At 46.9% G+C, this 22,240-nt stretch overlaps 1 protein-coding gene across 1 annotated transcript; it reads right to left on the reverse strand.

Moving 5' to 3' along the window:
* Window positions 1-375: 375 nt before the first annotated feature.
* On the reverse strand, window positions 376-22,175 carry LOC135535737 (mitogen-activated protein kinase kinase kinase kinase 5-like; the record flags this gene model as incomplete). The annotated part of the gene is made up of 8 exons (XM_064962167.1): window positions 376-513; window positions 1,180-1,238; window positions 2,323-2,437; window positions 12,540-12,600; window positions 16,308-16,387; window positions 16,621-16,705; window positions 20,942-20,983; window positions 22,087-22,175. Coding segments are annotated over 8 exons (668 nt in total), but the record flags the coding sequence as incomplete, so codon positions are not given.
* Window positions 22,176-22,240: the final 65 nt, after the last annotated feature.

Here is a 22,240-nt window from a genome sequence, read left to right on the forward strand (position 1 = left end):
CGGGGCCATTCGACTACAGGCGGGGCCATTCGACGACAGGCGGGGCCATTCGACGACAGGCGGGGGCCATTCGACTACAGGCGGGGGCCATTCGACTACAGGCGGGGGCCATTCGACTACAGGCGGGGGCCATTCGACTACAGGCGGGGCCATTCGACTACAGGCGGGGCCATTCGACTACAGGCGGGGCCATTCGACTACAGGCGGGGCCATTCGACGACAGGCGGGGCCATTCGACTACAGGCGGGGGCCATTCGACTACAGGCGGGGCCATTCGACGACAGGCGGGGCCATTCGACTACAGGCGGGGGCCATTCGACTACAGGCGGGACCATTCGACTACAGGCGGGACCATTCGACTACAGGCGGGGCCATACTAGATGAGGGCCAGACGAGATGAGGGACTGACCTTGATGAGCATGAACCTCTGCATGGGCTCGTACCACTGTAGCAGGACTATCCCAGACTGCAGCGCTCCACACAGGTACTTATGGCCCGTATAGGGGTTCCTCACTGTGAGAGGAGAGATATAAAAGACAAAAGGACAAGGTTGGACAACGTAGGACAAGGGATAGGAGAGATAACAGCATGGCTTCTCTCACTGTTAAGACGGGGAGTTTCTTATCTAGTCTAAACTGACCACAGGCAACAAGAACAAGTGGTTGAGGGGGTACAGCTGCTCTAGGAACTAGACAGTGGTTGAGGGGGTACAGCTGCTCTAGGACCTAGACAGTAGTTGAGGAGGTACAGCTGCTCTAGGACCTAGACAGTGGTTGAGGAGGTACAGCTGCTCTAGGAACTGAGACAGTGGCTGAGGGGTACAGCTGCTCTAGGAACTAGACAGTGGTTGAGGGGGTACAGCTGCTCTAGGACCTAGACAGTAGTTGAGGAGGTACAGCTGCTCTAGGACCTAGACAGTGGTTGAGGAGGTACAGCTGCTCTAGGAACTAGACAGTGGTTGAGGGGGTACAGCTGCTCTAGGAACTAGACAGTGGCTGAGGGGGTACAGCTGCTCTAGGACCTAGACAGTGGCTGAGGGGGTACAGCTGCTCTAGGAACTAGACAGTGGTTGAGGGGGTACAGCTGCTCTAGGACCTAGACAGTGGCTGAGGGGTACAGCTGCTCTAGGAACTAGACAGTGGTTGAGGGGTACAGGCTGCTCGCGTATAGTAAACGTACCAATGCAGCACTTGTGACAGCCCTTTGTGTCCGGGATCTTGGTGGTCAAGGCAAACCTCCTGCAGAGAGAGAACAGCCAGTCAGGATCAACACACAGTCATATGGTGATTGGAGAGTGGTGTAGAAATAGAACGACTAGACCCGGGAACATCCCCCCAGACCACTGCAGTTTGACTAGAGGCTCATGATCGTATTATTATTTCTATCATTTTAGTAGTGATCTGTAAGGTGAAGAGAATAGGTCCCTCTCTCACCGGGGATCCAATAGAATAGGTCCCTTCCTCTCACCAGGGTATCCAATAGAATAGGTCTCCTCTCACCGTGGAACCAATCAGAATAGGTCCCTCTCTCTCACCGGGGATCCAATAGAATAGGGTCCCTTCCTCTCACCAGGGAACCAATAGAATAGGTCCCTCTCTCTCACCGGGTATCCAATAGAATAGGTCCTCTCTCTCACCGGGGATCCAATAGAACAGGTCCCTCTCTCTCACCGGGATCCAATAGAATAGGTCCTCTCTCTCACCAGGGAACCAACAGAATAGGTCCCTCTCTCTCACCATGGATCCAATAGAATAGGTCCCTCCTCTCACCAAGGATCCAATAGAATAGGTCCCTCTCTCTTACCGGGAACCAATAGAATAGGTCCCTCTCTCTTACTGGGGAACCAATAGAATAGGTCCTCTCTCTCACCAGGGATCCAATAGAATAGGTCCCTCCTCTCACCATGGATCCAATAGAATAGGTCCCTCTCTCTCACCGGGGATCCACACAATAGGTCCCTCTCTCTCACCGGGGAACCAATAGAATAGGCCCCTCTCTCACCGGGAACCAATAGAATAGGTCCCTCTCTCTTTCGGGGAACCAATAGAAAAGGTCACTCTCTCTCTCACCGGGGAACCAATAGAATAGGTCCCTCTCTCACCGGGGAACCAATAGAATAGGTCTCTCTCTCTCTCACCGGAGATCCAATAGGTCTCTCTCTCTCACCGGGGATCCAATAGAATAGGTCCCTCTCTCTCACCGGGGAACCAATAGAATAGGTCCCTCTCTCTCACCAGGGAACCAATAGAATAGGTCCCTCCCTCTCACCGGGGAACCAATTAAAACAAGTGAGTCAGAGGATGTAGTGTGTGCGTGTCTCACCTAGGTAAGATCTTGTCTGGGAAGCGGTGTGTCTGGAACTGAGAGGCGAGGCCAGGTTTCTTCAGCTGCTCAAACAGCCCAATCAGGTTGTGAGAGTACAGCTGGAAGGTCTTTCCTGTGATCACATATGAAACAATTTAGCATCACATTATAAGACTAACACCTTTATAAGTCCCAAATGGAACCCTATTCCCTGCATATAGACCAAATGGAACCCTATACTCCTATATAGTACTTTAGACCAAATGGCTACCCAAATGGAACCCATTCCCTATATAGCACCCTATTCCCTATATAGTGCACTACTTTAGACCAAATGGAACCCTGTTCCGTATATAGTGCACTACTTAGCCCAAATGGCACCCTATTCCCTATATAGTGCACTACTTTAGGACCAAATGGAACCCTATTCCCTATATGGTGCACTACTTAGGCCCAAATGGCACCCTATTCCCTACAGGGCTCTGGTCAGAAGTAGTGCACTATATGATAAATAATGTGTCCTTTCTGGGGGTCAGTCACGGTGTCCTTTCTGGGGGTCACAGACACTGTGTCCTTTTCTGGGGGTCACAGACACCTCAAACTCTTTCTGGGTCACTGTGTCCTTTCTGGGGGTCACAGACACTGTGTGTCACGGTGTTTTCTGGGGGTCACAGACACGGTGTCCTTTTTCTGGGGGTCACAGACACTGTGTCCTTTCTGGGGGTCACAGACACGGTGTCCTTTCTGGGGTCACAGACACGGGGTGTCCTTTCTGGGGGGTCACAGACACTGGGGTCACAGGGTGTCCTTTCTGGGGTCACAGACACGGTGTCCTTTCTGGGGGTCACAGACACGGTGTCCTTTCTGGGGGTCACAGACACGGTGTCCTTTCTGGGGGTCACAGACACGGTGTCCTTTCTGGGGGTCACAGACACGGTGTCCTTTCTGGGGGTCACAGCACACGGTGTCCCTTTCTGGGGTCACAGACACGGTGTCCTTTCTGGGGGTCACAGACACGGTGTCCTTTCTGGGGGTCACAGACACGGTGTCCTTTCTTGGGGTCACAGACACGGTGTCCCTTTCTGGGGGTCACAGACACGGTGGTCCTTTCTGGGGTCACATGTGTCCTTTCTTGGGCTCACAGACACGGGGTGTCCTTTCTGGGCTCGCAGTCATTCACTGCGTTTAATGACATCCCTGCTATAGTGGAACGAACCAAAGACAACACTGAGATATATCCTCTTTCCATCGCCGATCTATACAGACGCATGCTATTTACAAGTGTAGATGTATTCATCACCAACAGAAAATTAGGCTTTAAGGAGCCAGCGTGAAATTATATGCACTTTTAATCTTAATATAAAGGGCTAGGACGGGTGCTAGCTTGGTGTTTCGATAGGGGTAAAGAGATACAACATTTTGTAACTTTCCCAAAATATCCAGGTTTTCCTGAAATCCTAGTTGGAGGATTCCTGGAATTCCTGTTTATCCCATTCTAATTCCAGGAATCTCCTAACTAGGATTTCTGGAAAACATGGGAATTTTGAGAAATGTACATATTTTTTGGTTATTTTTCTTTGTAATTTTTACACCATTTTTTTGTGACATCCAATTGCTAGTTATGCTCTTGTCTCGTCGCTGCAACTCCCCAACAGTCTTGGGAGAGAGAGAGAGAGAGGCGAAGGTCGAGACATGCGTCCTCCGAAAGATAAACCTGCTGCTTCTTAACACACAACTCATTTAACCCGGGAAGTCGTTGTGGCAATGTGAAGGTGGAAACACCGTTTGACTGAAGACCGGAAGTCAGCTTGCAGATGCCTGGCTTTCCACAAGGAGTCGCTAGAGCGTGATGAGCCAAGGAAAACCCCGCCGGTCAAACCCTCCCCTAACCCGGACGGTGGGATCGAACCCCAGGCTGTAGTGGCGCCTCAGCACTGCGATGCCTCAGAATGCTTCGCCACTCAGGAGGCCAGAATTTTTTAGAAACTTGATGTAATCTTGCAACTCTAGTTATGGGTAAAATACAATACAGGGTTGTAAATGTGACAATGATGATGATTACCTTCTGATGAAGCCGGGTTAATAGAATACCAAAATCAAGCCAGACCAGAGAAGAGAGCAGAGGAGGAGGTGAGAAAGGAGGGACAGAGTCCAAGAGGAAGAGAGGACAAGAAATCAGAGATTACATTTACTCTGAGCCGAGGCATAGGCCTACTTTACAAACTTTATGGTAGGATACACACAACAGTACAATTAAGTTTACCTAGTAGTAATTTACAATAAGAAAGAAACGCTTACTTTCACTTTCTTACAACAGAGCGGCGTGTAGAGAAATTCAACAGTGGTTAAAACACAGATATAACACACATGGTACAGAGTAGAGGCCTTCACGGGCCCATAAAATAAATTAACCTGGGGCTTTCCCTCCAGACCCAATATGCATAATTACTATAAATGTTTTATATAGAAACCCCGTTCCCAACGGACAACGAGGCCCGTTCCAGTATAGACCTGGTCGGATGTGAGAGAGATTTGTGAGGAAGCAGCAGAAAAGCCAATTTCTTTTAGGCTACTTTATTTACCGGAGCTGATAAAGTGAGATGGGAGGAAGTAGAAAGTGGTGAGGCTGGGGTCGTGCTGTGAGATGGGAGGAAGTAGAAAGTGGTGAGGCTGGGGTCGTGCTGTGGAGATGGGAGGAAGTAGAAAGTGGTGAGGCTGGGGTCGTGCTGTGAGATGGGAGGAAGTAGAAAGTGGTGAGGCTGGGGTCGTGCTGTGAGATGGGAGGAAGTAGAAAGTGGTGAGGCTGGGGTCGTGCTGTGAGATGGGAGGAAGTAGAAAGTGGTGAGGCTGGGGTCGTGCTGTGAGATGGGAGGAAGTAGAAAGTGGTGAGGCTGGGGTCGTGCTGTGAGATGGGAGGAAGTAGAAAGTGGTGAGGCTGGGGTCGTGCTGTGAGATGGGAGGAAGTAGAAAGTGGTGAGGCTGGGGTCGTGCTGTGAGATGGGAGGAAGTAGAAAGTGGTGAGGCTGGGGTCGTGCTGTGAGATGGGAGGAAGTAGAAAGTGGTGAGGCTGGGGTCGTGCTGTGGGATGGGAGGAAGTAGAAAGTGGTGATGCTGGGGTCGTGCTGTGAGATGGGAGGAAGTAGAAAGTGGTGAGGCTGGGGTCGTGCTGTGAGATGGGAGGAAGTAGAAAGTGGTGAGGCTGGGGTCGTGCTGTGAGATGGGAGGAAGTAGAAAGTGGTGAGGCTGGGGTCGTGCTGTGAGATGGGAGGAAGTAGAAAGTGGTGAGGCTGGGGGTCGTGCTGTGAGATGGGAGGAAGTAGAAAGTGGTGAGGCTGGGGTCGTGCTGTGAGATGGGAGGAAGTAGAAAGTGGTGAGGCTGGGGTCGTGCTGTGAGATGGGAGGAAGTAGAAAGTGGTGAGGCTGGGGTCGTGCTGTGAGATGGGAGGAAGTAGAAAGTGGTGAGGCTGGGGTCGTGCTGTGGGATGGGAGGAAGTAGAAAGTGGTGAGGCTGGGGTCGTGCTGTGGGATGTGGGAGGAAGTAGAAAGTGGTGAGGCTGGGGTCGTGCTGTGAGATGGGAGGAAGTAGAAAGTGGTGAGGCTGGGGTCGTGCTGTGGGATGGGAGGAAGTAGAAAGTGGTGAGGCTGGGGTCGTGCTGTGGGATGGGAGGAAGTAGAAAGTGGTGAGGCTGGGGTCAGTGCTGTGGGATGGGAGGAAGTAGAAAGTGGTGAGGCTGGGGTCGTGCTGTGAGATGGGAGGAAGTAGAAAGTGGTGAGGCTGGGAGTCGTGCTGTGGGATGGGAGGAAGTAGAAAGTGGTGAGGCTGGGGTCGTGCTGTGAGATGGGAGGAAGTAGAAAGTGGTGAGGCTGGGGTCGTGCTGTGAGATGGGAGGAAGTAGAAAGTGGTGAGGCTGGGGTCGTGCTGTGAGATGGGAGGAAGTAGAAAGTGGTGAGGCTGGGGTCGTGCTGTGAGATGGGAGGAAGTAGAAAGTGGTGAGGCTGGGGTCGTGCTGTGAGATGGGAGGAAGTAGAAAGTGGTGAGGCTGGGGTCGTGCTGTGAGATGGGAGGAAGTAGAAAGTGGTGAGGCTGGGGTCGTGCTGTGAGATGGGAGGAAGTAGAAAGTGGTGAGGCTGGGGTCGTGCTGTGAGATGGGAGGAAGTAGAAAGTGGTGAGGCTGGGGTCGTGCTGTGTTTAAGCTACCGTGAGTGTGAGCAAGTGACACGAGGAACAGGGGAGGGAGGAAGAGACAGCAACAGAGCCGACTTACGCTACAGCTTCCATAGCTAGGTTATTTATCATGCAATATGATTACGTAGTACCTGTCTTGCCTGGATCAAACTGGGAGAAGCTAGTTAAGCTAACTAGCTAGCTAGGCTAATTGAGGTTGCATGTACTTTCTGGTCCGACACAGTTACAAACAAACAACGACTCCATTCAGAATATAAAGTAGCAGTCTACCTGTTGGCTCTTGGTCATTCTAGCCTAACTTTTAATTCCATAATTTTCATTCCATCTTCCATTGATTAGATATCTCCTAACTTTTGCCCCACACGGAGGCTCTATGACTGTAGTCTGACTTGTGATTGACCAAGAAAACGTTACACGTGCCACTCTCGTGAAACGCAAGAGTAGCGGCATAAATTACACATACCCATGAGAGACAGATCCGATCCAGACCAGTGATATTATTTTACAATTCTGTATCCGGATCTGCTCGGGTCTCGGGTACAGGTGGATGCGTGAAGACCTCTACTACAGATGAGCTATATACAGTTGAAGTCGGAAGTTTACATACACCTTAGCCAAATACATTTAAACTCTGTTTTTCACAATTCCTGACATTTAATCCTAGTAAAGATTCCCTGTCTCAGGTCAGTTAGGATCACCACTTTATTTGAAGAATGTGGAATGTCAGAATAATAGTAGAAATAATTAATTATTTCAGCTTTAAATTTATTTAATCACATTCCCAGTGGGTCAGAAGTTTACATACACTAAATTAGTATTTGTTAGCATTGCCTTTAAACTGCTTAACTTGGGTCAAACATTTTGGGTAGCCTTCCACAAGCTTCCCACAATAAGTTGGGTGAATATTGGCCCATTCCCCCTGACAGAGCTGGTGTAACTGAGTCAGGTTTGTTGGCCTCCTTGCTCACACACTTTCTCAATTCTGCCCACAAATTTTCTATAGGATTGAGGTCAGGGCTTTGTGATGGCCACTCCAATACCTTGGCTTTGTTGCTGTTGTCCTGAAGCCATTTCACCACAACTTTGAAAGTATGCTTGGGATCATTGTCCATTTGGAAGACCCATTTGCAACCAAGCTTTAACTTCCTGACTGATGTCTTGAGATGCTGCTTCAATATATCCACATAATTTTCCTCTTCCCTCATGATGCCATCTATTTTGTGAAGTACACCAGTCCCTCCTGAAGCAAAGCACCCCCACAACATGATACTGCCACCCCCGTGCTTCACGGTTGGAATGTTGTTCTTTGGCTTGCAAGCCTCCCCCTTTTCGATCGAAACATAACTATGGTCATTATGGCCAAACAGTTCTATTTTTGTTTCATCAGACCAGAGGACATTTCTGCAAAAAGTATGATCTTTGTCCCCATGTGCAGTTGCAAACTGTAGTCTGGGATTTTTTATGGCGGTTTTGGAGCAGTGGCTTCTTCCTTGCTGAGTGGCCTTTCAAGTTACATCGATATAGAACTCGTTTTACTGTGGATATAGATACTTTTGTACCCGTTTCCTCCAGCATCTTCACAAGGTCCTTTGCTGTTGTTCTGGGATTGATTTGCACTATTCGCACCAAAGTACGTTCATCTCTAGGAGACAGAACGTGTCTCCTTCCTGAGCGGTATGACGGCTCCGTGGTCCCATGGTGTTTATACTTAAGTACTATTGTTTGTACAGATGAACGTGGTGTCTTCAGGCGTTTGGAAATTGCTCCCGAGGATGAACCAGACTCGCGGAGGTCTACAATTTGTTTTCCGAGGTCTTGGCTGATTTCTTTTGATTTTCCCATGATGTCAAGCAAAGAGGCACTGAGTCTGAAGGTTGGCCTTGAAATACATCCACAGGTACACCTCCAATTGACTCAAATTATGTCAAATAGCCTATCAGAAGCTTCTAAAGCCATGACATCATTTTCTGGAATTTTCCAAGCCGTTTAAAGGCACAGTCAACGTAGTGTATGTAAACTTCTGACCCACTGGAATTGTGATATAATTCACTGTAAGTTAAATAATCTGTCTGTAAACAATTGTTGGAAAAAGACTTGTGTCATGCACAAATTAGATGTCCTAACCGACTTGCCCAAACTAAAGTTTGCTAACAAGAAATTTGTGGAGTGGTTGAAAAACGAGTTTTAATGACTCCAACCTAAGTGTATGTAAACTTCCGACATCAACTGTACATTGGGACATGCATAAACTAACTACAATGAGTCTTTCTCAGAGAATGTGGTTCACCTCTACTTTCAGGTCTTGCACGATATATACACAAGAGTATGTGGACACCCCTTTAAATTAGTGGATTCGGCCATTTCAGCCACAATCGTTGCTGACAGATGTATAAAATCGAGCACACAGCCATGCAATCTCCACAGACAAACATTGGCAGTAGAATGGCTCAGTGACATTCCTTTCCAACAGGTCAGTTAATCAAATGTCTGCCCTGCTCCCCCGAGCTCCCCCGGTCAACTGTAAGTGCTGTTATTGTGAAGTGGAAACGTCTAGGAGCAACAACGGCTCAGCCGCAAAGTGGTAGGCCACACAAGCTCTCAGAACGGGACCGCCGAATGCTGAAGCGCGTAAACATATCATCTGTCCTCGGTTGCAACACTCACTACCGAGTTCCAAACAGCCTCTGGAAGCAACGTCAGCACAAGAACTGTTCGTCAGGAGCTTCATGAAATGGGTTTCCATGGCCGAGCAGCCGCACACAAGCCTAAGATCACCACGCGCAATGCCAAGCTTCGGACTCTTGGAAATGGGTTCTCTGGAGTGATGAATCACGCTTCACCACCTGGCAGTCCAACGAATGAATCTGGGTTTGGCGGGTGTCAGGAGAATGGTACCTGGCCCAATGCAGTGCCAACTGTCAAGTTTGGTGGGGGAAGAATTAACGGTCTGTATCTGTCCTGTTTTCCATGGTTTGGGCAAGGTTTCGAGGCCCTTAGTTTCAGTGAAGGGAAATCTTAATGCTCCAGTATACAATGACATTCTAGATGAATCTGTACATCCAACTTTCTAGCAACAGTTTGGGGAAGGCCCTTTCCTGTTTCAGCATGACAATGCCCCCGCAAGCAAGCGAGGTCCATACAGAAATGGTTTGTTGAGATCGGTGTGGAGGAACTTAACTGGCCTGCACAGAACCGTGACCTCAACCCCATCGAACATCCTTGGGATGAATAGGAACCAGGCCTAATCTCCCAAACATCAGTGTCCAACCTCACTAATGCTCTTGCGGCTGAATGAAGCAAGTCCCTGAGCAATGTTCCAACATCTAGAGTGGAAAGCCTTCCAGAAGAGTGGAGGCTGTTATAGCAGCAATGTTCCAACATCTAGTGGAAAGCCTAGAAGAGTGGAGGCTGTTATAGCAGCAATGTTCCAACACACCTAGTGGAAAGCCTTCCCAGAAGAGTGGAGGCTGTTATAGCAGCAATGTTCCAACATCTAGTGGAAAGCCTTCCTAGAAGAGTGGAGGCTGTTATAGCAGCAATGTTCCAACATCTAGTGGAAAGCCTTCCCAGAAGAGCGGAGGCTGTTACAGCAGCAATGTTCCAACATCTAGTGGAAAGCCTTCCCAGAAGAGCGGAGGCTGTTACAGCAGCAATGTTCCAACATCTAGTGGAAAGCCTTCCCAGAAGAGTGGAGGCTGTTACAGCAGCAATGTTCCAACATCTAGTGGAAAGCCTTCCCAGAAGAGTGGATGCTGTTATAGCAGCAATGTTCCATCATCTAGTGGAAAGCCTTCCCAGAAGAGTGGAGGCTGTTACAACAGCAATGTTCCAACATCTAGTGGAAAGCCTTCCCAGAAGAGTGGAGGCTGTTATAGCAGCAATGTTCCAACATCTAGTGGAAAGCCTTCCCAGAAGAGTGGAGGCTGTTATAGCAGCAATGTTCCAACATCTAGTGGAAAGCCTTCCCAGGAAGAGTGGAGGCTGTTATAGCAGCAATGTTCCAACATCTAGTGGAAAGCCTTCCCAGAAGAGTGGAGGCTGTTATAGCAGCAATGTTCCAACATCTAGTGGAAAGCCTTCCCAGAAGAGTGGAGGCTGTTATTGCAGCAATGTTCCAACATCTAGTGGAAAGCCTTCCCAGAAGAGTGGAGGCTGTTATAGCAGCAATGTTCCAACATCTAGGGCACATATGTCAGAGTCAAGGCCCGCGGGCCACATCCGCCCGCGAGAAGGTTTTTACGGCCCCTGGGATGATCTTGATTTATTATTAGAACCGGCCCGCAGACCGCAGCAAGCCGGCAGCCCGCAGATCTTTACACGCACAATACTACATTTCCCACAATGCAACGGTGACGCACCGAGCAGTAGGCTGCTTCATTTCAATATTTATTGGCACAGCAGTCGTCAGCATCACAGTAAAATTAACTTTCAGATACCCATCAAAAATGGCAAAACGGAAGGTGGACACTGAGAACCGGGGGTTTCAAACAAGGTGGGAGTCGGAGTATATGTTCACGGAGGTAGCTGGAAAACCTGTGTGTCTTCTGTGTGGAGAAAGTGTGGCGGTACTGAAAGAGTATAATCTGAGACGACATTATGAAACGAAACACGCGGACAAAAACAAGAATATGGACATGGAACAAAGGCTACAAAAGGCAGAGGAATTAAAACGAGGCATGTTACTTCTCCTTAAACAAAGTGTTGTTTTTGATTAATAGATTTTTGCACTTTATTTTATTGTATTTCAATCCAATTATATTTTAAAAATATTTCAGTTGAGTGGATGATAGAAAATTGCTATTATTGTTTTTTTCTTTGAAGTAAATTTAGCCCACTTTTGCTAAAATAGAAAATATAGGCTACTGATGGTGCCTTGAATACCGGTTTCTTTCATTTAATGTTCATGTTATGGGGATTTTTATATAAAGGAAATTTGTCTTTTGTGTCTGTTGAAAATTAAAGATTACTGACAGAGCCATAAGAAAATATTGCTTTATTTATCTGATCATATTGGAATATATTTGTTAGGTTTTCAGTAGGTTCAATTAGGTTCACTAGACTATATGCGTCATTTAAAAATTTTTCAATGAACATTCGAACAGTCCGGCCCTCGGCTTATAGCTAAATTTTTATTTGGCCCTCCGTCCATTTGACTTTGACACCCCTGGATCTAGGGGAAAGCCTTCCCAGACAAGTGGAGGCTGTTTTAGCAGCAAAGGGTGGGGGGACCAACTCCATATTATAATGGCCACGATTTCTGAATGAGATGTTAAGACGAGTAGGTGTCCACATACTTTTGGTCATGAGGTGTATCATCGGCCCAAACTATCTACATTTCTACGGCAACCAGGATTCTTCACGACCACAGGTCAATGTAAAAACGCCATATTTATTCCACACAGCAGTAGGCCATAAAACACAGGACTCACAATAATATGCAGTCAAGCACTTCTTATAAAGGGTTTTTAATCCAAAAGCTTCTAACCTTCCTGCTACTTCTGCGTCTATAGATGGCTATGAGGTGATTGTATTTACGGTATGGTGTGTAGATGCCAGGTAATGGCATTGTTCCTGTGGAATAGTTATGAGGTAATGGTATTTCCAGTCAGATAACAGCAAAACTAAGCTGCAGGTTATCACATGGCACCATCTCCAGCAGCTGGCTGTGATTGATACCGTCTTCAAGACTACAGGTTGTTGTTGATACCTGTATCTGTCCTACCGACTCACCTGACAGAGACAGCAGGGTTGTTGTTGATACCTGTATCTGTCCTACTGACTCACCTGACAGAGACAGCAGGTTGTTGTTGATACCCGTATCTGTCCTACTGACTCACCTGACAGAGACAGCAGGTTGTTGTTGATACCCGTATCTGTCCTACTGACTCACCTGACAGAGACAGCAGGTTGTTGTTGATACCTGTATCTGTCCTACTGACTCACCTGACAGAGACAGCAGGTTGTTGTTGATACCTGTATCTGTCCTACTGACTCACCTGACAGAGACAGCAGGTTGTTGTTGATACTCGTATCTGTCCTACTGACTCACCTGACAGAGACATCAGGTTGTTGTTGATGATGTAGAGCCAGGTACACTTCCTGGGGAACAGCTGGAAGGGGAACATAACACAATAAAGGACATTCAATACTCACCGTTGAAATAGATTCGGCAGTAGACAGCACACAATTTCACGGATTCAGATCTACAGTAACTAAGGAGGTTAAAAATGAGCGGAGCCATGTTTATAGCTATATTGATTAAGGATGGGGCATCTTTCGCTTTCAAGACGATTCGTATCGAGCTCCGATACGATACAGCAATAACACGTTTTAGTTTGAAACGTAATTTACAAAACAGCTATGACCATAGCCAATGAATATACAGCAAAACTTCGTCTTTCACCTCCCATCTCCAAATCAAATGGTTTTGACAAGTTTTCTTTACAGAGTGATCTTCTTCGGCCATACAGTGTGCCTCACCAAAAGTAAATCGCTGTCCTCGTTATGAAATTATCAACTTTTACCCTGTACAGTGGGTAGAACAAGTATTTGATACACTGCTGATTTTGGGCTTTCCTACCGACAAAGCATGTAGAGGTCTGTAATTTTTTATCAAATCGGTACACTTCAAAGGTGAGAACGGAGTCTAAAAACAAAACCCAGAAAATCACATTGTAGGATTTTTTTAAGTAATTAATTTGCATTTTATTGCATGACATTAGTATTTGATACATCAGAAAGCAGAACTTAATATTTGCTACAGAAACCTTTGTTTGCAATTACAGAGATCATACGTTTCCTGTAGTCCTTGACCAGGTTTGCACACACTGCAGCAGGGATTTTGGCCCACTCCTCCATACAGACCTTCAGGTTTCGGGGCTGTCGCTGGGCAATACGGACTTTCAGCTCCCTCAAAGATTTTCTATTGGGTGTAGGTCTGGAGACTGGCTAGGCCATTCCAGGACCATGAGATGCTTCTTATGGAGCCACTTAGTTGCCCCTGGCTGTGTGTTTTGGGTCGTTGTTATGCTGGAAGACCCATCTTCAATGCTCTTACTGAGGGATACATGGCCCCATCCATCCTCCCCTCAATACAGTGCAGTCGTCCTGTCCCCTTTGCAGAAAAGCATCCCCAAAGAATGATGTTTCCACCTCCATGCTTCACGGTTGGGATGGTGTTCTTGGGGTTGTACTCATCGTTCTTCCTCCAAACACGAGTGGAGTTCAGACCAAAAAGCCCTATTTTTGTCTCATCAGACCACATGACCTTCTCCCATTCCTCCTCTGGATCATCCAGATGGTCATTGGCAAACTTCAGACGGGCCTGGACATGCGCTGGCTTGAGCAGGGGGACCTTGTGTGTGCTACAGGATTTTAATCCATGACGGCGTAGTGTGTTACTAATGGTTTTCTTGGTGGTCCCAGCTCTTCAGGTCATTGACCAGGTCTTGCCGTAGTTCTGGGCTGATCCCTCACCTTCCTCATGATCATTGATGCCCCACGAGGTGAGATCTTGCATGGAGCCCAAGACCGCAGGGTGATTGACCTTTATCTTGAACTTCTTCCACTTTCTAATAATTACAACAGTTGTTGCCTTCTCACCAAGCTGGTTGCCTATTCTCCTGTAGCCCATTCAGCCTTGTGCAGGTCTACAATTTTATCCCTGATGTCCTAACACAGCTCTCTGGTCTTGGCCATTGTGGAGAGGTTGGAGTCTGTTTGATTGAGTGTGTGGACAGGTGTCTTTTATACAGGTAACGAGTTCAAACAGGTGCAGATAATACAGGTACTGAGTGGAGAACAGGAGGGCTTCTTAAATAAAAACTAACAGGTCTGTGAGAGCCGGAATTCTTACTGGTTGGTAGGTGATCAAATACTTATGTCATGCAATAAAATGCTAATGTACCTAAAAAATCATACAATGTGATTTTCAGGATTTTTGTTTTAGATTCTGTCTCTCACAGTTGAAGTGTACCTATGATAAAAATTACAGACCTCTACATGCTTTGTAAGTAGGAAAACCTGCAAAATCGGCAGTGTATCAAATACTTGTTCTCCCCACTGTATATCTAAATGACCATAATTATTTACAGAGTATATAAACATTAGGAACACCTGCTCTTTCCATGACAGACTGACCAGGTGAATCCAGGTGAAAGATATGATCCCTTATTTATATCACTTGTTAAATCCACTTCTATCAGTGTAGATGAAGGGGATGAGACACAGGTTAAAGAATATTTTTTTAAGCATTGTGACAATTGTGAATGCGTGCCATTTCAGAGGGTGAATGGGCAAGACAAAATATTTAAGTGCCTTTTAACGGGTTGCGGTAGTAGGTGCCATGCGCACGGTCAAGAACTGCAACGCCGTGGTGGGAAAAGTACAACAGTTTCAAAAAGATCCCTTAAAGATCCCTTAATAGAAATGACTCAAGTGAAAGTCACCCAGTAAAATACTACTTGAATAAAAGTCTCAAAGTATTTGGTTTTAAATGTGCTTTTTAAGTATCAAAAGTAAATGGAATTGAGTAAGTAAAAAAATAAACCATTTCAAATTCCTTATATTAAGCAAAACCAGACGGTACAATTTTTTGTATATTTAAAAAATAATTATTGACAGATAGCCAGGGGCACACCAACATAATTTCAGCGCCGCAGCCAGAATTTTGACGCGCCGTTTATTTCGGCTACTGACTTCGCCCCGGGGTTTTGTCAAGAGAGAACCCGAACCCGATGGGCAGTCTGGGTGAGAAGGAGTTCTCAGACTCTGTTCAACAAGTCTCAGGAGATTGAGCCTCGCAACTGCAAGCGCCGCCACGATTCGTAGATTCATTTATCTGTATGTCAATCAGAGCGATAGTCAGTTCTATATCAGTAAAAAAATGGAGCAGGAAGATGAAAACGGCAGAAACATTTTTAAATTGGAATTCCAGACTTCAAATGCTCACACAGACTTTTCCCTAGCTAGCTAGCTACCAAACGAAACCTAGTTAGCTGCAAGCTAAGCTCGCTAGCTGATAGCTAAAGCAAGCTACCAAGCTAAAGCTAGTTGGCTACGCAGAAGTTATATGTATCTTTGTTAAAGATATTTTTGCAAACATTTTTAATCCTGCTTGTTTGATCCTGATCTTATTTCAAATGCTCACACACAGACCTTTCCCCCATTCGGTCTAACAAATAATGCCTCATTACCAACGTGCTATTCCGAACACGTCGTTCGTGGCCGGTGTCTGTTTGTTTGCAGACTTTTATTTTTTTGCGTTACATGCAGTGAGCACACTGAAGAAGAGTTACACGAATTTTTTTTTTTTTTTTTTTTACCTTTATTTAACCAGGCAAGTCAGTTAAGAACAAATTCTTATTTTCAATGACGGCCTGGGAACAGTGGGTTAACTGCCTGTTCAGGGGCAGAACGACAAATTTGTACCATGTCAGCTCGGGGGTTTGAACTTGCAACCTTCCGGTTACTAGTCCAACGCTCTACCCACTAGGCTACCCTGCCGCCTAGTGGTGGGTCATATACGAGCTCAACGTTTTTAGTGAATCGGCGGTTTCAAAACATTTTCTGACCGACGCACGCTACATTTGGATCGGTTTTGGGAATACACTTGTATCTTAAACTTTAGGAATCGGGGGACCCATGCGTATCAGGTGAATCGTTCCTTCCCTAATATTTCTTAGTGCCTTGCCTACCCTGCATTAAAAGACTACAGACGATAATATGTGTTATCAGTTTGGTCCTATGTTTATGTTTAAGTATTTTATTAGTGTCAAAACGGAAGTTATCTCGACATGTGCAACCCATGTGTTCCTACCTGTTCCATGGTGGCTTCATGCAGCTCATTCAGGTTGAGGGTATAGATCCCATCCTCTGTCCCAAATATAAGGTATTGGTCTGGAAAACAGTAGAAACATATTGAATTATTACTGTGACATTCACTCTCTCTAACGTGTGTGTGTACAGTAGTTTGTGTGTACAGTAGTTTGTGTGTACAGTAGTTTGTGTGTGTGTGTGTACAGTAGTTTGTGTGTGTACAGTAGTTTGTGTGTGTGTGTGTGTGTGTGTGTGTGTGTGTGTGTGTGTGTGTGTGTGTGTGTGTGTGTGTGTGTGTGTGTGTGTGTTGTTACCTTTGGTATCTGGGTGTATCCACGACGTGGCACAGTTGATTTTCAGTGGACAGCCATCAAACACCTTGGAGAAACAGGCTCCCATCTAGAGTAGTGATGACACAAATATCAACAAACTGGGGATCAGAGAGTTCACCACCCAAAGTTGGTCTGGAAAATGGTAACCACAGACGTCATTCTGACCAGAGACGACATTCTGACCAGAGACGACATTCTGACCAGAGACGACATTCTGACCAGAGACGACATTCTGACCAGAGTAAACAGACGACATTCTGACCACAGACGTCATTCTGACCACAGACGTCATTCTGACCACAGACGTCATTCTGACCACAGACGTCATTCTGACCAGAGACGACATTCTGACCAGAGACGACATTCTGACCAGAGACGACATTCTGACCAGAGACGACATTCTGACCAGAGTAACCACAGACGACATTCTGACCAGAGACGACATTCTGACCAGAGTAACCACAGACGACATTCTGACCAGAGACAACATTCTGACCAGAGACGACATTCTGACCAGAGTAAACAGACGACATTCTGACCAGAGATGACATTCTGACCAGAGACGACATTCTGACCAGAGTAACCACAGACGACATTCTGACCAGAGTAACCACAGGCAAACATTCTGACCAGAGGCGACATTCTGACCAGACGACATTCTGACCAGAGTAACCACAGACGACATTCTGACCAGAGACGACATTCTGACCAGAGTAACCACAGACAACACTTATTCTGACCAGAGCAACCCACAGGCAGCATTCTGACCCAGAGACGACATTCTGACCAGAGGCGACATTCTGACCAGAGTAACCACAGAGCGACATTCTGACCAGAGGCGACATTCTGACCAGAGTAACCACAGACGACATTCTGACCACAGACAACATTCTGACCAGAGTAACCACAGACGACATTCTGAGCCAGAGACAACATTCTAACCAGAGTAACCACAGACAACATTCTGACCAGAGACAACATTCTGACCAGAGACAACATTCTGACCAGAGTAACCACAGACGACATTTTGACCAGAGTAACGACAGACGACATTTTGACCAGAGTAACCACAGACGACATTCTGACCACAGACAACATTCTGACCAGAGTAACCACAGACGACATTCTGACCAGAGTAACCACAGACGACATTCTGACCAGAGACAACATTCTGACCAGAGACAACATTCTGACCAGAGACAACATTCTGACCAGAGTAACCACAGACGACATTCTGACCACAGACAACATTCTGACCAGAGACAACATTCTGACCAGAGTAACCACAGACGACATTCTGACCAGAGACGACATTCTGACCAGAGTAACCACAGACGACATTCTGACCAGAGACAACATTCTGACCAGAGTAACCACAGACGACATTCTGACCAGAGTAACCACAGACGACATTCTGACCAGAGTAACCACAGACGTCATTCTGACCAGAGACGACATTCTGACCAGAGTAACCACAGACGACATTCTGACCAGAGTAACCACAGACGTCATTCTGACCAGAGACGACATTCTGACCAGAGAAGACATTCTGACCAGAGTAACCACAGACGACATTCTGACCAGAGACGACATTCTGACCAGAGTAACCACAGGCGTCATTCTGACCAGAGACGACATTCTGACCAGAGAAGACATTCTGACCAGAGTAACCACAGACTGACATTCTGACCAGAGACAACATTCTGACCAGAGTAACCACAGACGACATTCTGACCAGAGACAACATTCTGACCAGAGACAACATTCTGACCAGAGCAACCACTGACGACATTCTGACCAGAGTAACCACAGACGACATTCTGAGCAGAGACGACATTCTGACCAGAGTAACCACAGACGACATTCTGACCAGAGTAACCACAGACGACATTCTGACCAGAGTAACCACAGACGACATTCTTACCAGAGTAACCACAGACGACATTCTGACCAGAGTAACCACAGACGACATTCTGACCACAGACGACATTCTGACCAGAGTAACCACAGACGACATTCTGACCAGAGTAACCAGACGACATTCTGACCACAGACGACATTCTGACCACAGACGACATTCTGACCACAGACGACATTCTGACCACAGACGACATTCTGACCACAAACGACATTCTGACCACAGACGACATTCTGACCAGAGACGACATTCTGACCACAGACGACATTCTGACCAGAGACGACATTCTGACCACAGACGACATTCTGACCACAGAGCGACATTCTGACCAGAGACGACATTCTGACCACAGACTGACATTCTGACCACAAAGCGACATTCTGACCACAAACGACATTCTGACCAGAGTAACCACAGACGACATTCTGACCAGAGTAACCACAGGCGACATTCTGACCAGAGTAACCACAGAGCGACATTCTGACCAGAGTAACCACAGACGTCATTCTGACCAGAGACGACATTCTGACCAGAGAAGACATTCTGACCAGAGAAACCACAGACGACATTCTGACCAGAGACAACATTCTGACCAGAGTAACCACAGACGACATTCTGACCAGAGACAACATTCTGACCAGAGACAACATTCTGACCAGAGCAACCACAGACGACATTCTGACCAGAGTAACCACAGACGACATTCTGACCAGAGACGACATTCTGACCAGACGACCAGCAACCAGAGGCGACCAGCAACCAGAGGCGACCAGCCGCACAGCAACCAGAGACGACCAGCAACCAGAGACGACCAGCCGCACAGCAACCAGAGACGACCAGCAACCAGAGACGACCAGCCGCACAGCAACCAGAGACGACCAGCAACTAGAGACGACCAGCAACTAGAGACGACCAGCAACCAGAGACAACCAGCCGCACAGCAACCAGAGACAACCAGCCGCACAGCAAGCAGAGGCGACCAGCAAGCAGAGAGCGACCAGCAAGCAGAGAGCGACCAGCAAGCAGAGACGACCAGCAAGCAGAGACGACCAGCAAGCAGAGGCGACCAGCAAGCAGAGACGACCAGCCGCACAGCAAGCAGAGGCGACCAGCAAGCAGAGACGACCAGCAACTAGAGACGACCAGCAACCAGAGACGACCAGCAACCAGAGACGACCAGCCGCACAGCAACCAGAGACGACCAGCCTCACAGCAACCAGGGACGACCAGCCTCACAGCAACCAGAGACGACCAGCAAGCGGAGACGACCAGCAAGCGGAGACGACCAGCAAGCGGAGACGACCAGCAAGCAGAGACGACCAGCAAGCAGAGACGACCAGCAAGCAGAGACGACCAGCAAGCAGAGACGACCAGCAAGCAGAGACGACCAGCAAGCAGAGACGACCAGCAAGCAGAGACGACCAGCAAGCAGAGACGACCAGCAAGCAGAGACGACCAGCAAGCAGAGACGACCAGCAAGCAGAGACGACCAGCAAGCAGAGACGACCAGCCGCACAGTTGGAGTCGGTTCAGTCGAACCACAGACTACATAGATTATCATATCAATACATCAGACATAGTTTAACCCATCCACCAGGAAGGAATGTGTTCTGCTGGGGGTACAATGGAGCTAAATAAAAAAAGATCATCAAGGACAACAACCACCCGAGCCACTGCCTGTTCCCCCCGCTATCATCCAGAAGGTGAGGTCAGTACAGGTACATCAAAGCTGGGACCGAGAGACTGAAAAACAGCTTCTATCACAAGGCCATCAGACTGTTAAACAATCACCACTAACACAGAGAGGCTGCTGCCTACAAACAGACATGAAATCATTGGACACTAAACAAATGGATTTTATACCATCTATGGCATCTCGTCTATGCCGGTCAGCCATCGCTTATCCATATATTTATATTTACATATTCTTATTCCATCCCTTTACCTAGATTTGTGTGTATTAGGTAGTTGTTGTGGAATTGTTAGATATTACTACACTGATGGAACTAGAAGCACAAGCATTTCGCTACACTCGCTATAACATCTGCTAACCACGTGTATGTGACCAATACCATCTGCTAACCATGTGACCAATACCATCTGCTAACCACGTGACCAATACCATCTGCTAACCACGTGACCAATAACATCTGCTAACCATGTGACCAATAACATCTGCTAACCATGTGACCAATACCATCTGCTAACCACGTGTGTGACAAAATACAATTTGATCGAGGGACGACAAAGTATGCGTTCAAAATGGCACCCTATTCCCTATGTAGTGTTGTACTTCATAGGGCTCTGGTCAAAAGTAGTGCACTGATCAAGGGAATAGGGGTGCCATTTGGGACACAGAGAGACTCGTCCACGTGGGTCACTCACCAGGACTTTAGGAGTGGGGGGCAGGCCGTTGATAGCTGGCTTCTGTAGGAGAAACAAATAAACCACACATCAGACCGGAGGACATACGAAGAAAACAACAACTATGGTTTTGATCCGAGCTGGTTTGCCAAGCACCGTTTTAAAATGTTCATCTGTTGACTTCAAGCAACCTTTTTTTGTTTTTAAGCAAGTTGTGATTAAAATCCATTGTGATTTAATTATGTCAATACAGCGGTTAGCTAGCGTGGAGGAAGTATTGAGTGTTGTGTCGGTACGCTTAGCTATCTACCATAGCCTACATTGCATATGGAGTGAGACTGGTTCATGACATTTAATGTTTGTTTTTTGTTGTCACTCCCGTTGGCTCCCCTAGGTAAGGGGCGCGTGCTCTTCGATTGAAATTGTTGGCCACTGACGAGCATTGCGATACTACAAGTAGAATATGGGGCGGCAGGGTAGCCTAGTGGTTAGAGCGTTGGACTAGTAACCGAAAGGTTGTGAGTTCAAACCCTGAGCTGACAAGGTACAAATCTGTCGTTCTGCCCTTGAACAGGCAGTTAACCCACTGTTCCCAGGCCGTCATTGAAAATAAGAATTTGTTCTTAACTGACTTGCCTGGTTAAATAAAGGAAAAAATTAAATATGTAGGTTCGGCTCTACCGGGTCGGCACGCAGTAGGGTACCACTTTTATTCTAGCAAGAGAGAAGCACCTGTCAGCAGTCAGATATTAGGTGTGTTTAATGCTTTATAAACCCAACTACTGTCTCTAACCTCAGCACTGTGGTGGGGACAGACAGTCGGGCTCAGTCCCAAATGGAAACCTATTCCCTATATATCTGCATGCATGCATACAGTGGGGCAAAAGAGTATTTAGTCAGCCACCAATTGTGCAAGTTCTCCCACTTAAAAAGATGAGAGAGGCCTGTAATTTTCATCATAGGTACACTTCAACTATGACAGACCTTTGATGAAAATTACAGGCCTCTCATCTTTTTAAGTGGGAGAACTTGCACAATTGGTGGCTGACTAAATACTTTTTTGCCCCACTGTATGTTACCTGAGGTTATATGACTGACATATTTCAATTGCTCTTTCATATACATAGTCACATAGCAAATACAATCACATAGATAAAAAGCCTCACGGGGTAGTCTTTCTTCTCCTTCCTCTGTGGTCGGCTGGGAGGAGTCTTGGGACTGTCCCCGTTCACACCTCCATCAGAGTCTTCAAGTTCTGGGGACAGAGACAAGTTACATTTGATATTTCAGTCATTTAGGGGTTCCGCAGAGCTACTGCTT

The sequence above is a fragment of the Oncorhynchus masou genome, unplaced genomic scaffold (genome assembly GCF_036934945.1).
Source record: "Oncorhynchus masou masou isolate Uvic2021 unplaced genomic scaffold, UVic_Omas_1.1 unplaced_scaffold_5066, whole genome shotgun sequence".
Classification (NCBI taxonomy): Eukaryota; Metazoa; Chordata; class Actinopteri; order Salmoniformes; family Salmonidae; genus Oncorhynchus; species Oncorhynchus masou.